The sequence below is a fragment of the Centroberyx affinis genome, unplaced genomic scaffold (genome assembly GCF_046629955.1).
Source record: "Centroberyx affinis isolate AG114_WGS23_722 - 3 ecotype Tasmania unplaced genomic scaffold, CSIRO-AGI_Caff_v1 ptg001062l_1, whole genome shotgun sequence".
NCBI classification, from domain to species: Eukaryota; Metazoa; Chordata; class Actinopteri; order Beryciformes; family Berycidae; genus Centroberyx; species Centroberyx affinis.
Genome location: NW_027279612.1, coordinates 45,665 through 65,582, shown reverse-complemented (window position 1 = coordinate 65,582; position 19,918 = coordinate 45,665). Strand labels below are relative to the sequence as shown.

General features: G+C 41.6%; 2 protein-coding genes across 2 annotated transcripts; one reads left to right on the top strand and one right to left on the bottom strand.

The window, feature by feature from the left end:
• Positions 1–450: 450 nt before the first annotated feature.
• On the bottom strand, positions 451–8,214 carry LOC139647208 (integral membrane protein 2B-like). Its single transcript, XM_071523075.1, has 6 exons — positions 8,087–8,214; positions 4,870–4,995; positions 4,312–4,479; positions 3,925–4,035; positions 2,801–2,951; positions 451–1,547 (listed from the first exon to the last, which is right to left on the bottom strand). The coding sequence occupies exons 1-6, from the start codon at positions 8,195–8,197 to the stop codon at positions 1,459–1,461; spliced, it is 756 nt and encodes a 251-aa protein (XP_071379176.1). The 5' UTR covers positions 8,198–8,214; the 3' UTR covers positions 451–1,458.
• A 6,811-nt stretch (positions 8,215–15,025) lies between these two features.
• Positions 15,026–18,265, top strand: LOC139647212 (uncharacterized). Its single transcript, XM_071523077.1, has 5 exons — positions 15,026–15,121; positions 15,476–16,366; positions 16,457–17,002; positions 17,087–17,344; positions 17,429–18,265. Exons 1-5 carry the CDS (start codon positions 15,026–15,028, stop codon positions 18,263–18,265), a joined length of 2,628 nt encoding a protein of 875 aa, XP_071379178.1.
• The last annotated feature ends 1,653 nt before the right edge of the window (positions 18,266–19,918 follow it).

Genomic DNA, 19,918 nt, shown 5'->3' with positions numbered 1-19,918 from the left:
GAATTGAACTCCTAACCCTGGCAGTGTTAGTGCCTTGTTCTGCCCATTAAGCTACAACAGACTGCAAATTCAGTATGTAAATGTGTATAGATGCCATGGACTCTGCGACTGCTTTAGCTCTCTTGTAAATATATTTTAGACTCAGCGACTACTGCGGTGAAAAATCATGTGTGTAAGATATTTGTGAATCCTGTGGGCTAAGAAACCTGAGAATTAAGATTTTAAACTCTAAATTAAACTGTTATTCCATAAAAACACTTGAACGACAATGCTAAAATGAAAAAAACAAAACAAAAGGTCCTCAGTCCTCAGGATTCACGGTTCCCTGGAATCACAGACGTCGAGTTTAACAGTCCATAATGCCATTGTGTTGCACAGTTAAAGTTGAATTGCAGAAGTATCATATTTGTAAAATCATGAGAACAAAGACAATACAATTATTAAGATTTATTAGTGCAGTAATCTCTTGGTTCTATACTGTATATTGGAGCTATATACAAGTTTAGTGCCTGTGCTGGAACTGAAATCTGGCTTGCAGTGCACGAGTTACAACAGGTACAAAAAAAAATTCCTATGCATATCATCATTTAAGTACAAAACATTGCAACTATAGTTAATACCCTGAAACAGAGTCATTACCTAGGCTTCAGTGGTAAAACACTTGAAGGTGTTTATAGCAGCACACCCCAGAGGAGTAGATAGAAAATATCCCACAGAATAGAAAAGAGAATCTTATAAAGATATAGTTCTTGTTTTTACAGAAACCTGGCTGATTTATCATCACCTGCTGACTCTTTTCAGTCCATCCAAATATTTGTAGATGTTGGAAGTAGAAAATATAAAGTAAAATAATTTGCTCATTTCCAGGTCTTGGGGAGTTTGGAAACTGCTCAAAAAGTGCCAAAGTAATACAAAATGACAGTAACACTCACTGTCATTTTGCAAATTGTAATAACTGTTGTGAGGAATAATTTAGACTCTTCATAAGCTACTAAGTGATACAGAAGACTAAACCAAGACAAGAACAATACAAATCCTGTCAAAGGAATTAGTCTGGAAAAAAGTATTGAATTTAGAAATGGAACATGTGTAGGAACCCTGTTCTTAGCCAAAAGACAGTGCAGAATTTTGTTTAGCCCCAATCAAACGGCTTCAAAACAGTCTTCAAAGAATTGTTTTTTGTCCCATTGATCTGCCAGCTTCACCTTCCAAATTATTCCCCAATTACACAAATGATTTCTGGATGATGAAAAGGCTTCCAGTCGGTGATAAATCAGAGGCTTACTGAAAACTTGAATTATTTCTATAACATTTTTTTTTACACAGTGAAATGTACGTACATGTGCAAATCACCTCTGGCATATTATTGCTCAAGAGGATTTTAATATTACTGACGTCTTATCAGCAGTAGATGGAGAGGATGAAACAGACCGTACAAGGAAAGTCTGATCCGTCTGTTTAAGGCTCACAGATCTGAGTCTCCACCACAAACGTGTTCTCGAAGTGCCGGATCTTGCGGCAGTTGAGGGCCTCGTGCTTCTGGATGTCTGGAAAGAGAAGAGTTACAGTGATTAAGGTGGATAAATAAACTTCTAAGATCCACATGTGTCCCTGCAGGCCTGGGACAGAACCTTCTCTGCTGAATCTACCTTACTGTCTCTCAGCTTTCATGATGTCTAAATAAGAGAAGGAAGCTTAAGGGTGACCTGCCAGCTTTCTTTTAAAAACACGAGGCAACAGGAAACATGTCGTCCTCCATGAATGATGCAGGCGTCCGTTGAGCCAATCAGTAACAGGATGCATCATCTCTCCAAGTTTCGTCAAAATCGGACCAGTGGTGTAGCAGTTACGACCTTTCAAAGTCTGAAATTTTGATCTTTAATTATAACTCTCTTATCAGGCGAGTCACTGTATTTTTTTTAGGCTTGACTGTTGGACTGAGTACATCTAAAGACAAGAGAACTTAGTGTTATACTTGTTTTCTCAGTATTGGCAAGAAATTCTGTCAGAGAGGGAAAATGAGATCAGATTTGCTCCGTTTGGATAAAAGCACCAGAATTTATTCATTATATTTCAGGATGTTCAGGCTGTTGACTAATGAGGGTTCGATAGATAAAGGTCAAAATTTAACACTCAAACATGTTATTATATCAAAAAATCATCCAAAAATCTAAATTTGGAGGGATGATTTTGGGATATTTTATGGCCAACTGTTACCTTGCGAGGCAGCTGAACGTGAAGCCTGGCAAGATGGATTCTCGCGTGATCGTGATCTCGCGAATCCATCTTGCCAGGCTTCACGTTCTGCGTTTGTGGCCGAACCACAGTGGTGCGGACCAATCAGCGTCCTGTGAGGGCAGCTGGGGGCGGGGCTTAGGTGTGGCGACAGCGAGAAGCGACTGTTCGTTCACAACAGTGGCGGCTCCTAAAGAGGCTAGCGTAGATGCTGCTGTAACATCAGTTATTCCTGAACTGGAGAGTATTTCTTCATTGAAAGAAGAGCAAAGAACGGCACTGAAGGCTTTTCTGGACGGAAAAGATGTTTTCGCTCTTCTCCCGACTGGAGGAGTTTGTTTATATGGTTCGTTGATCTGATTGGTTGAAGTTAGCCCGTGATAGACAGTGACAGACAGATGGTTCATCCAATCACCTGCCAAGTATTTTTGCCTGCCCTTTTCCAAACAGTTTCCAAGGACGACTTCCCAGATGGTTCTGTGTTACAAACCATCTGGTGTGTCAGGTTAGGCCAACTGCGCCCGAGCCTTAAAACAAACAGCAGGTCTTGAGTCTCAGCACTGACCGAAATCATGGGCCCTGCGCTCCAGCATGTAGGTGTAGCGGCCGTAGCACAGACTGTTGATGAAATCGCCGAGATCCCCCATGTTGACGACCTCCCCGGTCACCATCATCTGCTCACGGACCAGGTGGGGCTGAGGCAGGTAGGGGCGAGCCTGCAGAGGGAGAGGGCAGAGATCTACTTTTCTTCTGTAACCATCACAATAACAATATCAAGTCAAGTGGATTTGTATATTCCTGACACAGGACTTCACAACGGCCACATTATGAAACAATAAATGAAAACACATTCATTGACAACGTGCAACAAAACCACAAGGTAGCAGCATCATCAGCCTAATAAATCAATCAATAATTCAATAAATGCACAAAGAAATCGGGAAATAAATACATTAACAAATAAATCCATGCGTGCCAATAAATAAAAAACTGAATTCATGTATGAAAAATACAATATCTTTAACTTGTTTATACAGTTAATTTTATTTTTGCTGCTATATCAAGAATTAATCTATTATTTTATTTATTCATGTATTTACGTGCTGATTTCTTTGTGCATTTATTTATTGATTCATAGTTGTATTAATTCATTTATTTATTTCCCAATTTCGTTGTGCATTTATTGAATTCTTGATGTAATCTATTTATTGATATGTCAGGAATGGGATTCAACAGGTAATTTGTGGTTTGTAGATTGTTGAGAGTGTGATATGGTTTCTAAATTTTGCTGAGCGAGCCTAAACAAGCTACAGGGATTTCCTTTAATCCACCTTGAGATAGTCTTTCACTGTTGGATACCATCAATATGTGATGGGAAGAGGCATGAAATATCTGTCAATGTCTACATTGGGCCAGTTTTCCACAGGAATAGGAAAAAATAAGAATAACCAAACAACAAAATATATGCAAGATACATCACCAGTAACTATATTATCAGTGCTTAAGTGTTCCTGGGTGGATTTTGCTTTATAAGAATCAGCAGTAGTAAGTCTTTCCTTTATTGTTAATGTAGTTTTCACATCCAAGCGTAGTGAACTTTCCTTGGATAAATAAAAGGTAAGAATTGTCTGTAAAGCTTTCACCTTGGCAGTCTGACTGTTCAGCTGATGGGTCTGGAAGGCGGATTACCTTCATGTTAATGAGCAGCTCCTGCAGGTCTCTGGGCGGCAAGACGATGGAGGTGTTGAGCGGGGTGATGTAGCACCTGTCCAGGGTTAAATCCAGGTAGGCAGTCAGGTTCTGGGGTCAAAAACACAAGTAAAGTTAAAAACACATCTACATTTTTCCCATTTGTACTGGTGCAGCCATAAAAAATGGCGTCTTGGGTTTTAATATTTCACTCAGTATAAGCAGCTGTAGCGTTGGAACAAGCAGATACAGATTACGGATGTGAGGCTGTCCTACAGAATGAAAAAAAAAGCTACTTAAGGGGAAATTTAAGGAGAAAATCAGGGTGCTAGGGGTTAATGAGAGCATCCCAACATTGAGCCAATCAGCAGCGTCTGCTCCCCTCACCTTGTTGAAGTCGTGGACGATGTCGGCGGGGTCGCTGTCGGAGAACTCGGGCACCAGCACGTTGATGAGCTCCACCCCCTCCTCCTCCAGCACCCGGATGCTCTCCTGGACCTGGCCGAGCGTGTAGTCCTCCGGGTCTCCGACTCCGCAGAACGACGCCCTTGTGATCTGTAAATTGCACTGAAACTATTAGTCATTTAGTTCATTAGTCCAGTGTTTCTCAACCCAGTCCAGTTTTTGCTCCAGCTCTACTCTTGATGCAGTTAAGGAGAAATTTAAGGGTAAAGTCAGGGTGCAAGGGGTTAAGGTGTCATGAACATGTGTAGCCCTTAACTGGATCTGGGTCGAGAAACACTGGATTAGACAAATGACAGAAAATTTTATAATAATTTTCAAATAATATTCCTTAAAATGTTTCATACCTCATTTTGTAAGAGTTTCTAAATAACATTTGCTTGTTATTATACAACAGAATTGATGATGCGTCACGATATCAAAATATCACCATGACGATATGATTCCACGACGATAAACGATGTTACTGAACCCCCGTCTCACCTGAAAGATGAACAGAATGGCTCCGCTCACCACCAAGCCCAACAGCATCAGGGTGATCCCCATACACACACATCGACACCTGGACAGCCGCCACCGAGCCTGCTGCCCGCCCTCCACATCCTGGTCCTGCAACACACACACACACACACACACACACACACACACACACACATAAATCAGTGTAAAATCAAAGGAATGATGATTTAGAAAAAAATGCACATATCACATGCACACTAAAAATAAACAGTGTTGTAATTCTGGGTAATAAAGTGGACAGAAGATTACTTAAACCTAAACCCCTCCTTCAACTTCAACTTCAATACTGACAAAATCAAATATCGCAATATTTTAGATCGAATACCTCGATATCGATACTGTGACGATATTTTGGGGATGAGTACTGGTGCTTTCATAAGATACTTACACACAAGAAATCTTTGAAAATTAGTAATGGTCATGAGCAGAGGTGGGGACTCGGGTCACATGACTTGGGACTCGAGTCAGACTCGGGACAGAGACCTCACCAGAGTCAGAATGCATTAGAATGTCATTTAGCACTCTCAGAAAAGTCGAAAAAAGCCGAAAAACCAGACTGGAACTTCTCAAAAATGTTATTTGCCTCTAATACATCTAAGATTTGACCTGAGACCAGTTTTTCTAAGATCTTTGAAATATAAGGCAATTTAGAGATGGGTCTGAAATTATTACAGTTTGTTGGATCAAGGCCTGGTTTCTTGGATGGATTATCTTGGCAAAGGAGAAGTGCTCACTAACACGGATTTAAACAAATTTGTGAACAAAATTTGAGAGAAATAAGCCTTTTGTGTGCATAGAAATCGTCTTAGATCTTTTATTTCAACTCATGAAAAATGGGAGCAAAACCAAAAGTGTTGCGTTTATATTTTTGTTCAGTGTATGAAAAGGTAGCACATCTCAAATTTCCAAGTCAAAGAGGACAAAATACTATCATTTCACTTATTTGGCTCACATCACAATAGAAACAGAGCCTTCTTCAGAGCGTTGGAGCTATACAGGTTCAATTTGGTAATATACACAAGGGCAGAGTTAATACACAGCTGGGAGTTGAACCCAATTATTTAGGAACCAATCACTTTTCTTATCCCATGGTTCTAGATACAAGGACCAATCACAATATGAAGCTTCACAAAACACTGTGTCTGGCCATCACTATTAAGGCCATACACTAGATGGCAACAAAGGGACATAGATTAAACAGTCTTAACTTAAAAAGCATTTTAAGATGTAGTCATTATTAAGTCCATTTGGTGTCATGGTATTGAGTGTGTATATCCAGAACATTTCTCTCTGGGCCAGTTTCTTCAGAACATCACCGAGGAACTCTTTGAGAAAACTGGCCGGGATGCCATCGTAAGTGCTTGAAGGCACTGACTCAGGAGAACAGAACTACACCCGGGAGGGGACAAGTCCCCACAAGTGGAGGGAAGTGACATCATCGTAGCTCTGATGTCACTGATCTTTTCAACAGGAAAAGTTTACAATGTTTCACAATCAATAGTAGAAACAGGAGTGACAGAGGGAAATCACTCAGCCCTACATTCCTACATTCTCTTTTCAATTTGGGAATTTCCTAATTTCTCCAAGGGAAGGGATTTACAGATTTACAGAAGTTTTAGACCTGATCTTAACAGGAGCAATATTGTCCAAGGTGGCTGAACATAAATTGTTAAAAACAGCTTGCCAAATCATTTACATGAGTGTGCTTAGTCAGGTTTACACTCAGGCCAGATAAGACAGATGAAAATTTGGCTTGGAGTCTTTATTAGAAATTTGAGTGCATATTTTGTATGTGTTTGGGGTTGAGAACAGTAGCTAGAACAGTGTCAAAAATAATACACTTGTAGTCTGAAACAAATATGTCCTCCGCACACAGAGATTTAAGGCTTAGACCCCAAGTAAAAATGAAATCCAGAATATGACTGCGGTTGTGTGTAGGCCCAGACACATGTTGTATAAAATTAAGAGACTCAGTGGAGCTTAAAATCTCAGAAGTAAAGGCATTTGAAACGTCATCAACGATGCTGCTATTCTGTATATTTACACTTAACAGAGGTGTGACCAAGTCAACTTTGTTCGACTCCCAAGTCAGTCTCAAGTCTTGAGGCACAAGTCTCAAGTCAAGTCCCAAGTCTGAATGTAGATTACCAAGTCAAGTCCATGTCATTAATGTCAAGTCTCAGGTCTAAATGTAGAACAGCAAGTCAAGTCAGAACAAATCAAGAGTCCAGTATCAATTTAATATCTTAAAGAAAACTAAATATCTAGGACTTTTCAATGCAATATGGTTTTAATAGGATAAAAACTTGGTAAGAGCATCATGAGTTTGATTTCTATAATCAGTTTCAACTTCAATAAATTCAATCATTCCATACAAATTCAGAAAACAGAATTTAAATTCAGTCGTCTGCTGGAACAAATCTCATCACTTTCAATCTGAGTCATTTACACAAACACAAGATCTCAAGTCAAGACTTTAGAAACCTTTTCAAGTCATCAAAGTACAAGTCAGAGTCAAGTCACAAGTCACAAGAACCTAAGTCAAGTCTCAAGTTAGAGCTGGGCGATATGGTTGAAATCAATATCATGATAATCATAAGGATTTTTCTCTACATCAATATATATCATGATATGGTTCATGTATGCAAAATCACGTTAAATAATCAAATTAATGTTTATCTCATTGAACCGAATAGTGATGTTAGGTGTGATGTCAAACAAAACAGAAATATTCAAATAATATTCCTACCATACCTCATTTTATGAGAGTTTTTAAGTAAAATTTGCTTGTCATCATCAATTTAGACAGCAGAAATGTGTCAAGATATCAAAATATCTTCATATCACCACGATATGATTCCACTTAAAGACATAAGCGATAATATTGAATTATCGCCCAGCCCTAGCTCAAGTCTTCTCATTTGATCATTTTCATGCCAAAAACATCCAAAAAAATTACAAGTATTGACTGTTTCCCCCAGAGTTTTCTTCTAGTCAGGGTAGAAAAGCCTCTGAAACATTATTCAGACCATCATGGGACACTAAAACTCTCCACTGAAACCGACGGACTGATGAAATTCTTTTACTCTCGGCTGATATTACACTTTTTAAAGTGTATTACTCGTTTATTACACATATTCACACGTACGCCCGATATAACCCCGGTTTTTAATGAACTCACCGTGTGTTCGGGGATCAGAGCTTCATCGGTACCGGGTTTGTTCGGCTCCTTTTGGGCCAAAGCAGAGTTGTGTGTGATTTTAACCATGCTAGCTAACGGCTGGATCGTCATGTTGTGTCGTCCGTTTCCTCCCTGTCCTGCGCTCGTGCCTTTTATTTATACTGATTCCAGCGGTGACGCACATAAACACGAACCAGGTGCACGTGGGTGGATCAAGTCAAGGTGTGGTGCTGCTTTCACGAGCTGTCGGAAATGTAAGCGTTACAGGTAAAGCGCACACGAACCGCTCAACTTAGTGGTAAATGTGATCAGCCGGAAGAGTAGCGCTGCCTTCGCGTGCTGTTGGAAATAGCAGCATTAAGAGTTGATCGTACGTGAACGGCTCAAGAAAGTGGTTAATGTGATCAGCTTGAACAGTACTGCTGCTTTCGTGTACTTTCTGAAATTTTGGGATTACGAGTTGAGTTGTAGCTAAATATGATCAGCCTGAAGAGTAATGCTGGCTTCAAGCACTGTCGAAAATTTCCAAGAGTGTAATTATTTACATAGGATGCCTAACAATACCACAATAATAGTTGTTGACACATTCTGCGTTCACATGCTGTGTGAAAATCCGACATCTGGGACTTCTGGGACCTCTGTCACTCCTGTTTCTACTATTGATTGTGAAACATTGTAAACTTTTCCTGTTGAAAAGATCAGTGACATCAGAGCTACGATGATGTCACTTCCCTCCACTTGTGGGGACTTGTCCGGCCAAGAGTTCCTCGGTGATGTTCTGAAGAAACTGGCCCAGAGAGAAATGTTCTGGATATAGACACTCAATATCATGAGACAAATTTAGGAAAGAAACCAGGCCTTGATCCAACAAAGTGTAATAATTTCAGACCCATCTCTAAATTGCCTTATATTTCAAAGATCTTAGAAAAACTGGTCTCAGGTCAAATCTTAGATGTATTAGGTGCAAATAAAAAAATTTGAGAAGTTTCAGTCTGGTTTTTCTGCTTTTTTCAACTTTTCTGAGAGTGCTAAATGACATTTTAATGCACTCTGAGTCTGGTGAGGTCTCTGTCCCGAGTCTGACTCGAGTCCCAAGTCATGTGACTCGAGTCTCCACCTCTGCTCATGACGTTACAAATTTTTCCCTTAATCCCTGTAGCTTGTTTAGGCTCGCTCAGCAAAATTTAGAAACCATATTACACTCTCAACAGTCTACAAACCACAAATTACCTGTTGAATCCCATTCCTGACATATCAATAAATAGATTACATCAATAATTCAATAAATGCACAACGAAATTGGGAAATAAATAAATGAATGAATACAACTATGAATCAATAAATAAATGCACAAAGAAATCAGCACGTAAATACATGAATAAATAAAATAATAAATTAATTCTTGATGTAGCAGCAAAAATAAAATGAACTGTATAAACAAGTTAAAGATATTGTATTTTTCATACATGAATTCAGTTTTTTATTTATTGGCACGCATGGATTTATTTGTTAATGTATTTATTTCCCGATTTCTTTGTGCATTTACTGAATTATTGATTGATTTATTAGGCTGATGATGCTGCTACCTTGTGGTTTTGTTGCACGTTGTCAATGAATGTGTTTTCATTTATTGTTTCATAATGTGGCCGTTGTGAAGTCCTGTGTCAGGAATATACAAATAAACTTGACTTGACATTGTTATTGTGATGGTTACAGAAGAAAAGTAGACCTTTGCCCTCTCCCTCTGCAGGCTCGCCCCTACCTGCCTCAGCCCCACCTGGTCCGTGAGCAGATGATGGTGACCGGGGAGGTCGTCAACATGGGGGATCTCGGCGACTTCATCAACAGTCTGTGCTACGGCCGCTACACCTACATGCTGGAGCGCAGGGCCCATGATTTCGGTCAGTGCTGAGACTCAAGACCTGCTGTTTGTTTTAAGGCTAGGCCATAAAATATCCAAAAATCATCCCTGCAAATTTAGATTTTTGGAAGATTTTTTGATATAATAACATGTTTGAGTGTAAAAAACTATCAAACCCTCATTAGTCAACAGCCTGAATATCCTGAAATATAATGAATAATTTCTGGTGCTTTTATCCAAACGGAGCAAATCTGATCTCATTTTCCCTCTCTGACAGAATTTCTTGCCAATACTGAGAAAACAAATATAACACTAAGTTCTCTTGTCTTTAGATGTACTCAGTCCAACAGTCAAGCCTAAAAAAATACAGTGACTTGTCTGATAAGAGAGACTTTGAAAGGTCGTAACTGCTACACCACTGATCCGATTTTGACGAAACTTGGAGAGATGATGCATCCTGTTACTGATTGGCTCAACGGACGCCTGCATCATTCATGGAGGACGACATGTTTCCTGTTGCCTCGTGCTTTTAAAAGAAAGCTGGCAGGTCACCCTTAAGCTTCCTTCTCTATTTAGACATCATGAAAGCTGAGAGACAGTAAGGTAGATTCAGCAGAGAAGGTTCTGTCCCAGGCCTGCAGGGACACATGTGGATCTTAGAAGTTTATTTATCCACCTTAATCACTGTAACTCTTCTCTTTCCAGACATCCAGAAGCACGAGGCCCTCAACTGCCGCAAGATCCGGCACTTCGAGAACACGTTTGTGGTGGAGACTCAGATCTGTGAACCTTAAACAGACGGATCAGACTTTCCTTGTACGGTCTGTTTCATCCTCTCCATCTACTGCTGATAAGACGTCAGTAATATTAAAATCCTCTTGAGCAATAATATGCCAGAGGTGATTTGCACATGTACGTACATTTCACTGTGTAAAAAAAATGTTAAAGAAATAATTCAAGTTTCCAGTAAGCCTCTGATTTATCACCGACTGGAAGCCTTTTCATCATCCAGAAATCATTTGTGTAATTGGGGAATAATTTGGAAGGTGAAGCTGGCAGATCAATGGGACAAAAAACAATTCTTTGAAGACTGTTTTGAAGCCGTTTGATTGGGGCTAAACAAAATTCTGCACTGTCTTTTGGCTAAGAACAGGGTTCCTACACATGTTCCATTTCTAAATTCAATACTTTTTTCCCGACTAATTCCTTTGACAGGATTTGTATTGTTCTTGTCTTGGCTTAGTCTTCTGTATCACTTAGTAGCTTATGAGGAGTCTAAATTATTCCTCACAACAGTTATTACAATTTGCAAAATGACAGTGAGTGTTACTGTCATTTTGTATTACTTTGGCACTTTTTGAGCAGTTTCCAAACTTTCCAAGACCTGGAAATGAGCAAATTATTTTACGTTATATTTTCTACTTCCAACATCTACAAATATTTGGATGGACTGAAAAGAGTCAGCAGTTGATGATAAATCAGCCAGGTTTCTGTAAAAACAATAACTATATCTTTATAAGATTCTCTTTTCTATTCTGTGGGATATTTTCTATCTACTCCTCTGGGGTGTGCTGCTATAAACACCTTCAAGTGTTTTACCACTAAAGCCTAGGTAATGACACTGTTTCAGGGTATTAACTATAGTTACAATGTTTTGTACTTAAATGATGATATGCATAGGAATTTTTTTTTGTACCTGTTGTAACTCGTGCACTGCAAGCCAGATTTCAGTTCCAGCACAGGCACTAAACTTGTATATAGCTCCAATATACAGTATAGAACCAAGAGATTACTGCACCAATAAAGCTTAATAATTTTATTGTCTTTGTTCTCATGATTTTACAAATATGATACTTCTGCAATTCAACTTTAACTGTGCAACACAATGGCATTATGGACTGTTAAACTCGACGTGCCGAGGGACGTCTGTGATTCCAGGGAACCGTGAATCCTGAGGACTGAGGACCTTTTTTTTTTTTTTTTCATTTTAGCATTGTCGTACGAGTGTTTTTATGGAATAACAGTTTTATTTACAGTTTAAAATCTTAATTCTCAGGTTTCTTGGCCTGCAGGATTCACGACGCTGAGTCCAAAATATATTTACATGAGAGGTAAAACAGTAGCTGAGTCCAAATTATATTTACAAGACAGGTAAAGCAGTCACTCAGTCCAAAATATATTTACATGAGGTAAAGCAGTCGCTGAGTCCAAAATCTGTTTATGAGAGGTAAAGCAGTAGCTGAGTCTAAAATATATTTACAAGAGAGATAAAGCAGTCGCTGAATCCAAAATATATTTACAAGAGAGGTAAAGCAGTCAGTCCAAAATATATTTTCAAGAGAGATAAAGCAGTCACTAATCTGTTTACAAGAGATGTAAAGCAGTCGCTGAGTATAAAATATATTTACAAGAGAGGTAAAGCAGTCACTGAGTCTAAAATATATTTACAGGAGAGGTAAAGCAGTCAGTCAGTCCAAAATATATTTACAGGAGAGGTAAAGCAGTCAGTCAGTCCAAAATATATTTACAGGAGAGGTAAAGCAGTCAGTCATTCCAAAATATATTTACAGGAGAGGTAAAGCAGTCACTGAGTCTAAAATATATTTACAAGAGAGGTAAAGCTAGGGCTGGGCGATAATTCAATATTATCGTTTATCGTCTTTCAGTGGAATCATATCGTGATGAAATGAAGATATTTTGATATCATGACACACATTTCTGCTGTCTAAATTGATGATGACAAGCAAATTTTACGTAAAAACTCTGATAAAATGAGGTATGGTAGGAATATTATTTGAATATTTCTGTTTTGTTTGACATCACACCTAACATCACCATTCGGTTCAATGAGATGAACATTAATTTGATTATTTAACGTGATTTTGCATACATGAACCATATTGTGATATATATGGATATTGAGAAAAATCCTTATGATTATCATGATATTGATTTCATCCATATCACCCAGCCCTAGGTAAAGCATGGCACCTATACACATTTACATACTGAATTTGCAGACTGTTGTAGCTTAATGGGCAGAACAAGGCACTAACACTGCCAGGGTTAGGGGTTCAATTCCCAATTTGGCGTTTTACCCACTTGTGTGATGATCGGTGACGTCACACCACCCTCCCAGCAGCGAAATCTCCTCCCCAAGCTTTTGCTGCCTTCAGGAACGCCTCGTAGAAGGTTGGGTAGGAGTTGATAGAACTGAGGGTTGGTTCATGTTCTTGTTCTTGTTTATATGTCTTGCATATTGCTTATATGTCTCGTCTGTCAAAGCAGAAACCAGTTCACCCATACATCTTGGATGTCACTGTTTGTTGTCTACAACACTGGTGCAAAATCAATAAAAAGATTTGAGAAAGAAAGAAAGGAACGCCTCGTAAACTTCCATTTTCCAAGTTTGAAGTCGTAAATAGAGCTGTAACGTTCACTGACAGTGTTTTCCTATACTAAATACTAAATACTAGTATCATTTTAGAGATCAAATGGCACCGAGAGCTACTTTTTGCTGCATCAGCAGAACAAAGAGGAGAATGGTAAATGTTAAAAACAAAACAAAAAAATATATACTGTAAACATACAGCAATACTAATTATTTACATAGGATGCCTAACAATACCACAATAATAATAATAATAAGAAGAAGAATAAAATACATCACTTTAATCATTAGTTGTTGACACATTCTGCGTTCACATGCTGTGTGAAACTCCGACATCTGGGACTTCCATGTCAGCTGCCTAACAGCGTTGCATTCACATGCTATTTTGTCGGAAAAGCAAACCTGAAAGACAAATAATAAGCAATAAGCAGCATATGCAGCTGAACAAACTAATTTAACAAACTTAATTTTAACAAATGTTAGTTATGATGGTTAGTCTGGCTGACTACAAACACGTAATAAACCCTTGTGTGTATAGAAGCTGACTGGCACAAAACTAGATTTTTTTGTCATGTTATCGTATCATAACTCATAAACTTTACTCCGACTTTCCGACTTCATCATCATCATCATCATCACTGAATGCCGATCATGTAAAATTTCCAACTAGGAAATTTGTTTTACCAATATAACTAATGTTTATGTTAATATGCAAGTATTTGCCAAATAATGTTAGCTATTGTGTATTCAGTTCTGTTTACAAGAAGAAAGATGCTATGGTTAGCTATAACAAACAAGCTGAAGTGGCTACACATAAAACCAATTTCTAAAATCCTGAGTTGAGTTCTGTCCAGGCTTTTTCCCATAGCTACTTGCTTGTGGAAGACATTGTCTACACCAGTCCAAACTTTTTCATGTCAAGGAACCCCAAACAGATCTGTGTTGATTAGACTGCAGACCACCATTTGGTAAGATTTTGCCATAAGGCATCCCATCTGAGAAGATTTTTGTGGTATGTTATGTTTTAATATAGAAACTGTCTATCCTGTATGGTTTAGATTAGATTAAACTTTATGGATCCCTGTGGGAAAATTGGGGTGATAACTGGGTTTCCAGCCAGTTTTGCCTGCAGCCTGCCTGAGAATAATAAATATTTCATACTGTCAAATCAGTACCGATAAGAAAGTCAAGATGCAGTTCTCAGGTTTGCTCATGCTTGCTGGGATCAGATGCAGTCCAGTGACATCAGAGCTATCCCAAGCTGCAAAAAATACATTTCACATACTGTATATTTCAGAATATATTTAGAGAAATGCTTGAAAATGTTGAAATTTGCCATATGTTTATATATGTGTAGATGACATTAGTTAGATGACATATAGTGCAGTGGCTCTCAACAAGAACCAAAATACTCTTTCCAAACACTCACTAACCGGACTGACCTTAAATCACATTACACTTCTTGTAATTAAACCCAGAAAATACACTTTTATTCACTTAACTGAAGCTAGACACATTAAAAAAAATCAAATCAAAACACACAGAATCTTTGACAGTCCTGTCAGTCAAGGGGAACTTGGAATCCACTAACTTCATACACTGTGGTGTCACAATGAGGACAGCGAATGCAGTGTGATGTTAGAATTCCAAGTGCACACAGCACAGAGACATTTCACTTTTTGGCGCGATGGAGGCAACACACAAGACAAAAAGAGAGAGAAAGAGAGACAAGAGAAAGAAACACATGGAGATGCAGCACAACACAGAGCCGGAGGATGCCCAGGTAAGCCCCACAGTGACAGCCATAGTTGTTTTGGAATATGCTTTGTGAATAATGCTAATTTTAAATATTGTTATTTCAGTATGTCTAACTGGATGGTGGATGTACTTCAGATGAAATTGTACAATGCACAGTATTGACTGACAGTCAATGTGATGTGTTTCATTACAACACCACAATGATTAGAAATTAGGTTCACCTGGTAAACTACCTGTCCCCTGTAAGTAAGAAACGTAGGCTATTCCTTCATTTGTACACACTGATGAAGGCTGGATGTCCAAAAATGTTCTGTGACAGATGAACAATTAAATCAAGTGAATGATATATTTCTGAGTGCGACCCTCTCTTCATACACAGGTAAGCCCCGCCCACATTACTGCGCGACAGACCTACCTGGAATTCCGTGTGGAGAGGAAGACTGGGCTCGTGGACCCACTCTCCAGCAGCGAGGAACATCTGCTGCTGATAGAGGCAGAAAAACAGTTGAAGCTGGTTCTTGGCCTGGACTCTTCTGTCCAGAACAAGGAACAGACCCAGACCCAGACGAAACTGAGCAGGCAGGACTATAAGATGATGAGGGAGGCAGATGAATATATCAGGAAAATTCTGGACCTTGACTCTTCTGACCACACCCAGGTCCAGTTCATGTTCCTGGGCTTGGCCGAACAGGTCCAGGTCCAGAGGAAATGGAGCAGCCAGGAGCATCTGATGATGATAGAGGCTGAAGCATATTTCAAGCTGGCTCTGGGCATAGACTCTTCTGCTGAGAAGCAACAACAGACCCAGAGGAAATGGACCAGGCAGGAATACCAGACTATGAGGGAGGCAGATGAACATCTTAAGGAGATTCTGGACCTGGACTCTTCTGCCCAGACCCAGCTCCAGTTCATGTTCCTAGGCCTGGCCGAACAGGCTCAGGCCCAGGAAAAGGCCCAAAAACAGGCCCAGGAGAAGGCCAAGGAAAAGGCAGAGGTCCAGGTCCAGGCCCAGGTCCATGCACAGGAAAAGGCTCAGGAAAAAGGCCAAGTCGAGACCCAAGTTGAGGCCCAGGAACAGGCCCAGGAAAAGGCCCAGGGAAAAGCCCAAGAAGAGGTCCAAGTACAGGCTCAGGCCCAGGAAAAGGCCAAGGAAAAGGCAGAGGTCCAGGTCCAGGTCCATGCTCAGGAAAAGGCCCAAGTCAAGGCCCAAGTCAAGGCCCAGGAACAGGCCCAAATCGAGGCCCAGGAACAGGCAGAGGAAAAGGCCCAAGTCGAGGCCCATGAACAGGCCCAGGTCCATGGCCAGGAAAAGGCCCAAGTCGAGGCCCAGGAACAGGCCCAAGTTGAGGCCCAGGAACAGGCCCAAGTCGAGGCCCAGGAACAGGCCCAAGTCCATGCACAGGAAAAGGCTCAGAAAAAAGCCCAAGTCGAGACCCAAGTTGAGGCCCAGCAACAGGCCCAAGTCGAGGCCCAGGAACAGGTCCAGGAACAGGCCCAGGGAAAAGCCCAGGAAGAGGTCCTAGTACAGGCTCAGGCCCAGGAAAAAGCCCAAGAAGAGGTCCAAGTACAGGCTCAGGCCCAGGAAAAGGCCAGGGAAAAGGCAGAGGTCCAGGCTCAGGAAAAGGCCCAAGTCGAGGCCCAAGTCAAGGCCCAAGTCGAGGCCCATGCCCAGGAAAAGGCCCAAATCAAGGTCCAAGTCGAGACCCAGGAACAGGCCCAAGTCGAGGCCCAGGTGAAGGCCCAGGAACTGATCCAGGAACAGGCCCAGCAACAGGCCCAGGGAAAAGCCCAGGAAGAGGTCCTAGTACAGGCTCAGGCCCAGGAAAAGGCCCAGGGAAAAGCCCAAGAAGAGGTCCAAGTACAGGCTCAGGCCCAGGAAAAGGCCAAGGAAAAGGCAGAGGTCCAGGTCCAGGTCCAGGCTCAGGAAAAGGCCCAAGTCGAGGCCCAAGTCAAGGCCCAGGAACAGGCCCAAGTCGAGGCCCATGCCCAGGAAAAGGCCCAAGTCAAGGCCCAAGTCGAGGCCCAGGAACAGGCCCAAGTCGAGGCCCAGGAACAGGCCCAGGTGAAGGCCCAGGAACTGGCCCAGAAACAGGCCCAGGGAAAAGCCCAGGAAGAGGTCCAAGTACAGGCTCAGACCCAGGAAAAGGCCCAGGGAAAAGCCCAAGAAGAGGTCCAAGTACAGGCTCAGGCCCAGGAAAAGGCCAAGGAAAAGGCAGAGGTCCAGGTCCAGGTCCAGGCCCAGGCCCAGGCCCAGGCCCAGGTCCATGCCCAGGAAAAGGCTCAGGAAAAGGCCCAAGTCGAGGCCCAGGAACAGGCCCAAGTCGAGGCCCAGGAACAGGCCGAGGAAAAGGCCCAAGTCGAGGCCCAGGAACAGGCCCTGGTCCAGGAAAAGGCCCAGGAAAGGGCCCTAGTTGAAGCCCATGAACAGGCCCAGGTCCAGGAAAAGGCCCAAGTCGAGGCCCAGGAACAGGCCCAGGTGCAGGAAAAGGCCCAGGAAAAGGCCCAAGTCGAGGCCCAGGAAAAGGCCCTAGTTGAGGCCCATGAACAGGCCCAGGTCCAGGAAAAGGCCCACGAAAAGGCCCAAGTCGAGGCCCAGGAACAGGCCCAGGTGCAGGAAAAGGCCCAGGAACAGGCCCAAGCCGAGGCCCAGGAACAGGCCAAGGAAAAGGCCCACGAACAGGCCCAGGTGCAGGAAAAGGCCCAGGAAAAGGCCCAAGGCAAGGCCCATGAACAGGCCCAGGAAAAGGCCCAGGAACAGGTCCAGGCCCAGGAAAAGGCCCAAGTCGAGGCCCAGGTCCATGCCCAGGAAAAGGGCCAGGAACAGGTCCAGGAAAGGGCCCAAGCTGAAACCAGCATCACAGCTGCTCTGAAGCACACTGAGCAGAAGCTAGAGAGCTGCCTCCTCCAGCAGCAGGAGGAGAGGGCCGGTCTCCTCAAGGCCAAAACTGACAACAAGCAGGCCCTGGAGGAGAAAGAGCGAGAGTGGGCAAAGAGAAAAGCCTTCATGGCGGATAAGCTTGCTGTTCTGGAGAGGGACCTCAATGAACTTCTGGAGAAGAAGAAGAAAAAGAAGCGGAGCTTCCTGCGTAGAATCGCTGATGCCCTTACTCCAAAGCGTAAGGAGAAAAAGAAGGACAAGGAGGACAAATCCTCCAATTCTTCAATGTGAGCACATTAACATCTGTGCTCACACACCCAACCCCCCTCCATCCATTTCCAAATCCCCCCACCCGCCCCCCCTTACTTTGTCTTGCATTTCTCAAAAAAAGATATCAATAACAATATCGAAAAAAATGTGCTGCCTGTATGGTTTTATTTCTTTAGAGATTTGTAAGTTCCACTACAGTCAATAGTGTACATGTAACTAAACTATCGTTTGTTTGTGTGGTTTTGCTATTTAAATGCTGTTAAAAACAGAGCCATCTCTTCTCTCTCTCCTAAACGATCAAACTCAGAAATGGAACTGGAGCTTCCATGTTACTCTACATTTATCTCAACCTGGAGTCACATTGTGACTTTGGAATTTTAGCGTTCCAGTTGACATTTTAGTCCAAAATAATTTACTCATATAATGCAGTTCTAAAAGAAGTCTTAATATATTGCTTAAGTTTGATTGTTATGCCCACCCTAGGGGAACTGGACACAACTAAAAAGAGTGTGACTCCCCACTTTTCCCCGCTCCCAAGGAAGACCAGAGAGATGGTATAAAAGTAGCAAGTTTATTCCCCAGTCTGTTTTTGCTTCAGGGTGGGCATAGCCAAAACAACAAACAAAAGTAATGCAACCAGATCTAACTTACCTATACCAAAAAATTAAGAGAAACAAAAGAACATAGGCAACTAACCTAACTCCCTAACCCAAAAACAGGAGATAACAGCACTCAAACAAAAAGGGCTACCCACCCCTACAGACCTGGAGCTGCCACTTGAGTAGGTATTTACAGGTGACACAGAGTCCCTAAATCCTGCAGCTGCATAAAAGTTACTGGAGTTTAATTACAAAGCCAGCAGCTACATCACACAAGATCTGGTCGGTTGGAAGCAGGGGAGAGAGAGCCCATGGTATCAGCTGTCCTCGGCCTTACATCCCTGGAGCTGTCATCACAGGCCAATCAGCATTCAGGACACACCCCTCCAATCACCTGGTTCAGCCAATAGTAAAAACTCCACCTGCAGACAATTACCCACACTCCAGAGAGGGCACAGGGAGGGAGAGAGAAAGAAAACAGAATGCCAATATACAAACATACCACAGAACATGCCAGCATACATGACCCCACTGGGTCATAACATGATATAGATGGGTATATTTAACTTAAATTGTCAACATTATAAGCAACTAAATATTGAGGTTAAGGGTCAGACCACAATAAATATTACAAAATATTCCTGCGATCCCAGAATGATCATGTATTACTAAATGGCCCATTGTAATCATTAAGAAGAAAAAGAAGAAGAAGAACAACAACAACAGGAAGAAGATGAAAGATTATGGTGGTGATGATGATGATGTTGATGATGATGAATACTCATGTAGCACATGAATGCAGGGAGAAGATTCCATGCCCTCCACCATTTGTTTTCTCAGGACCCCATACTCCCCCCAGCCCCACCTCAAACTTACTACTTTGTTGAGCCATTCATGTGCGCTCAGCTCGAAGCCTGATATTTCAGACAGCACTTGAAGGCAGCATTACTCTTCAGGCTGATCATATTTAGCTACAACTCAAGTCGTAATCCCAATAATATTTCCGACAGTACACGAGAGCAGCAGTACTATTCAAGCTGATCACATTCCCCACTTTGTTGAGCCGTTCATGTAC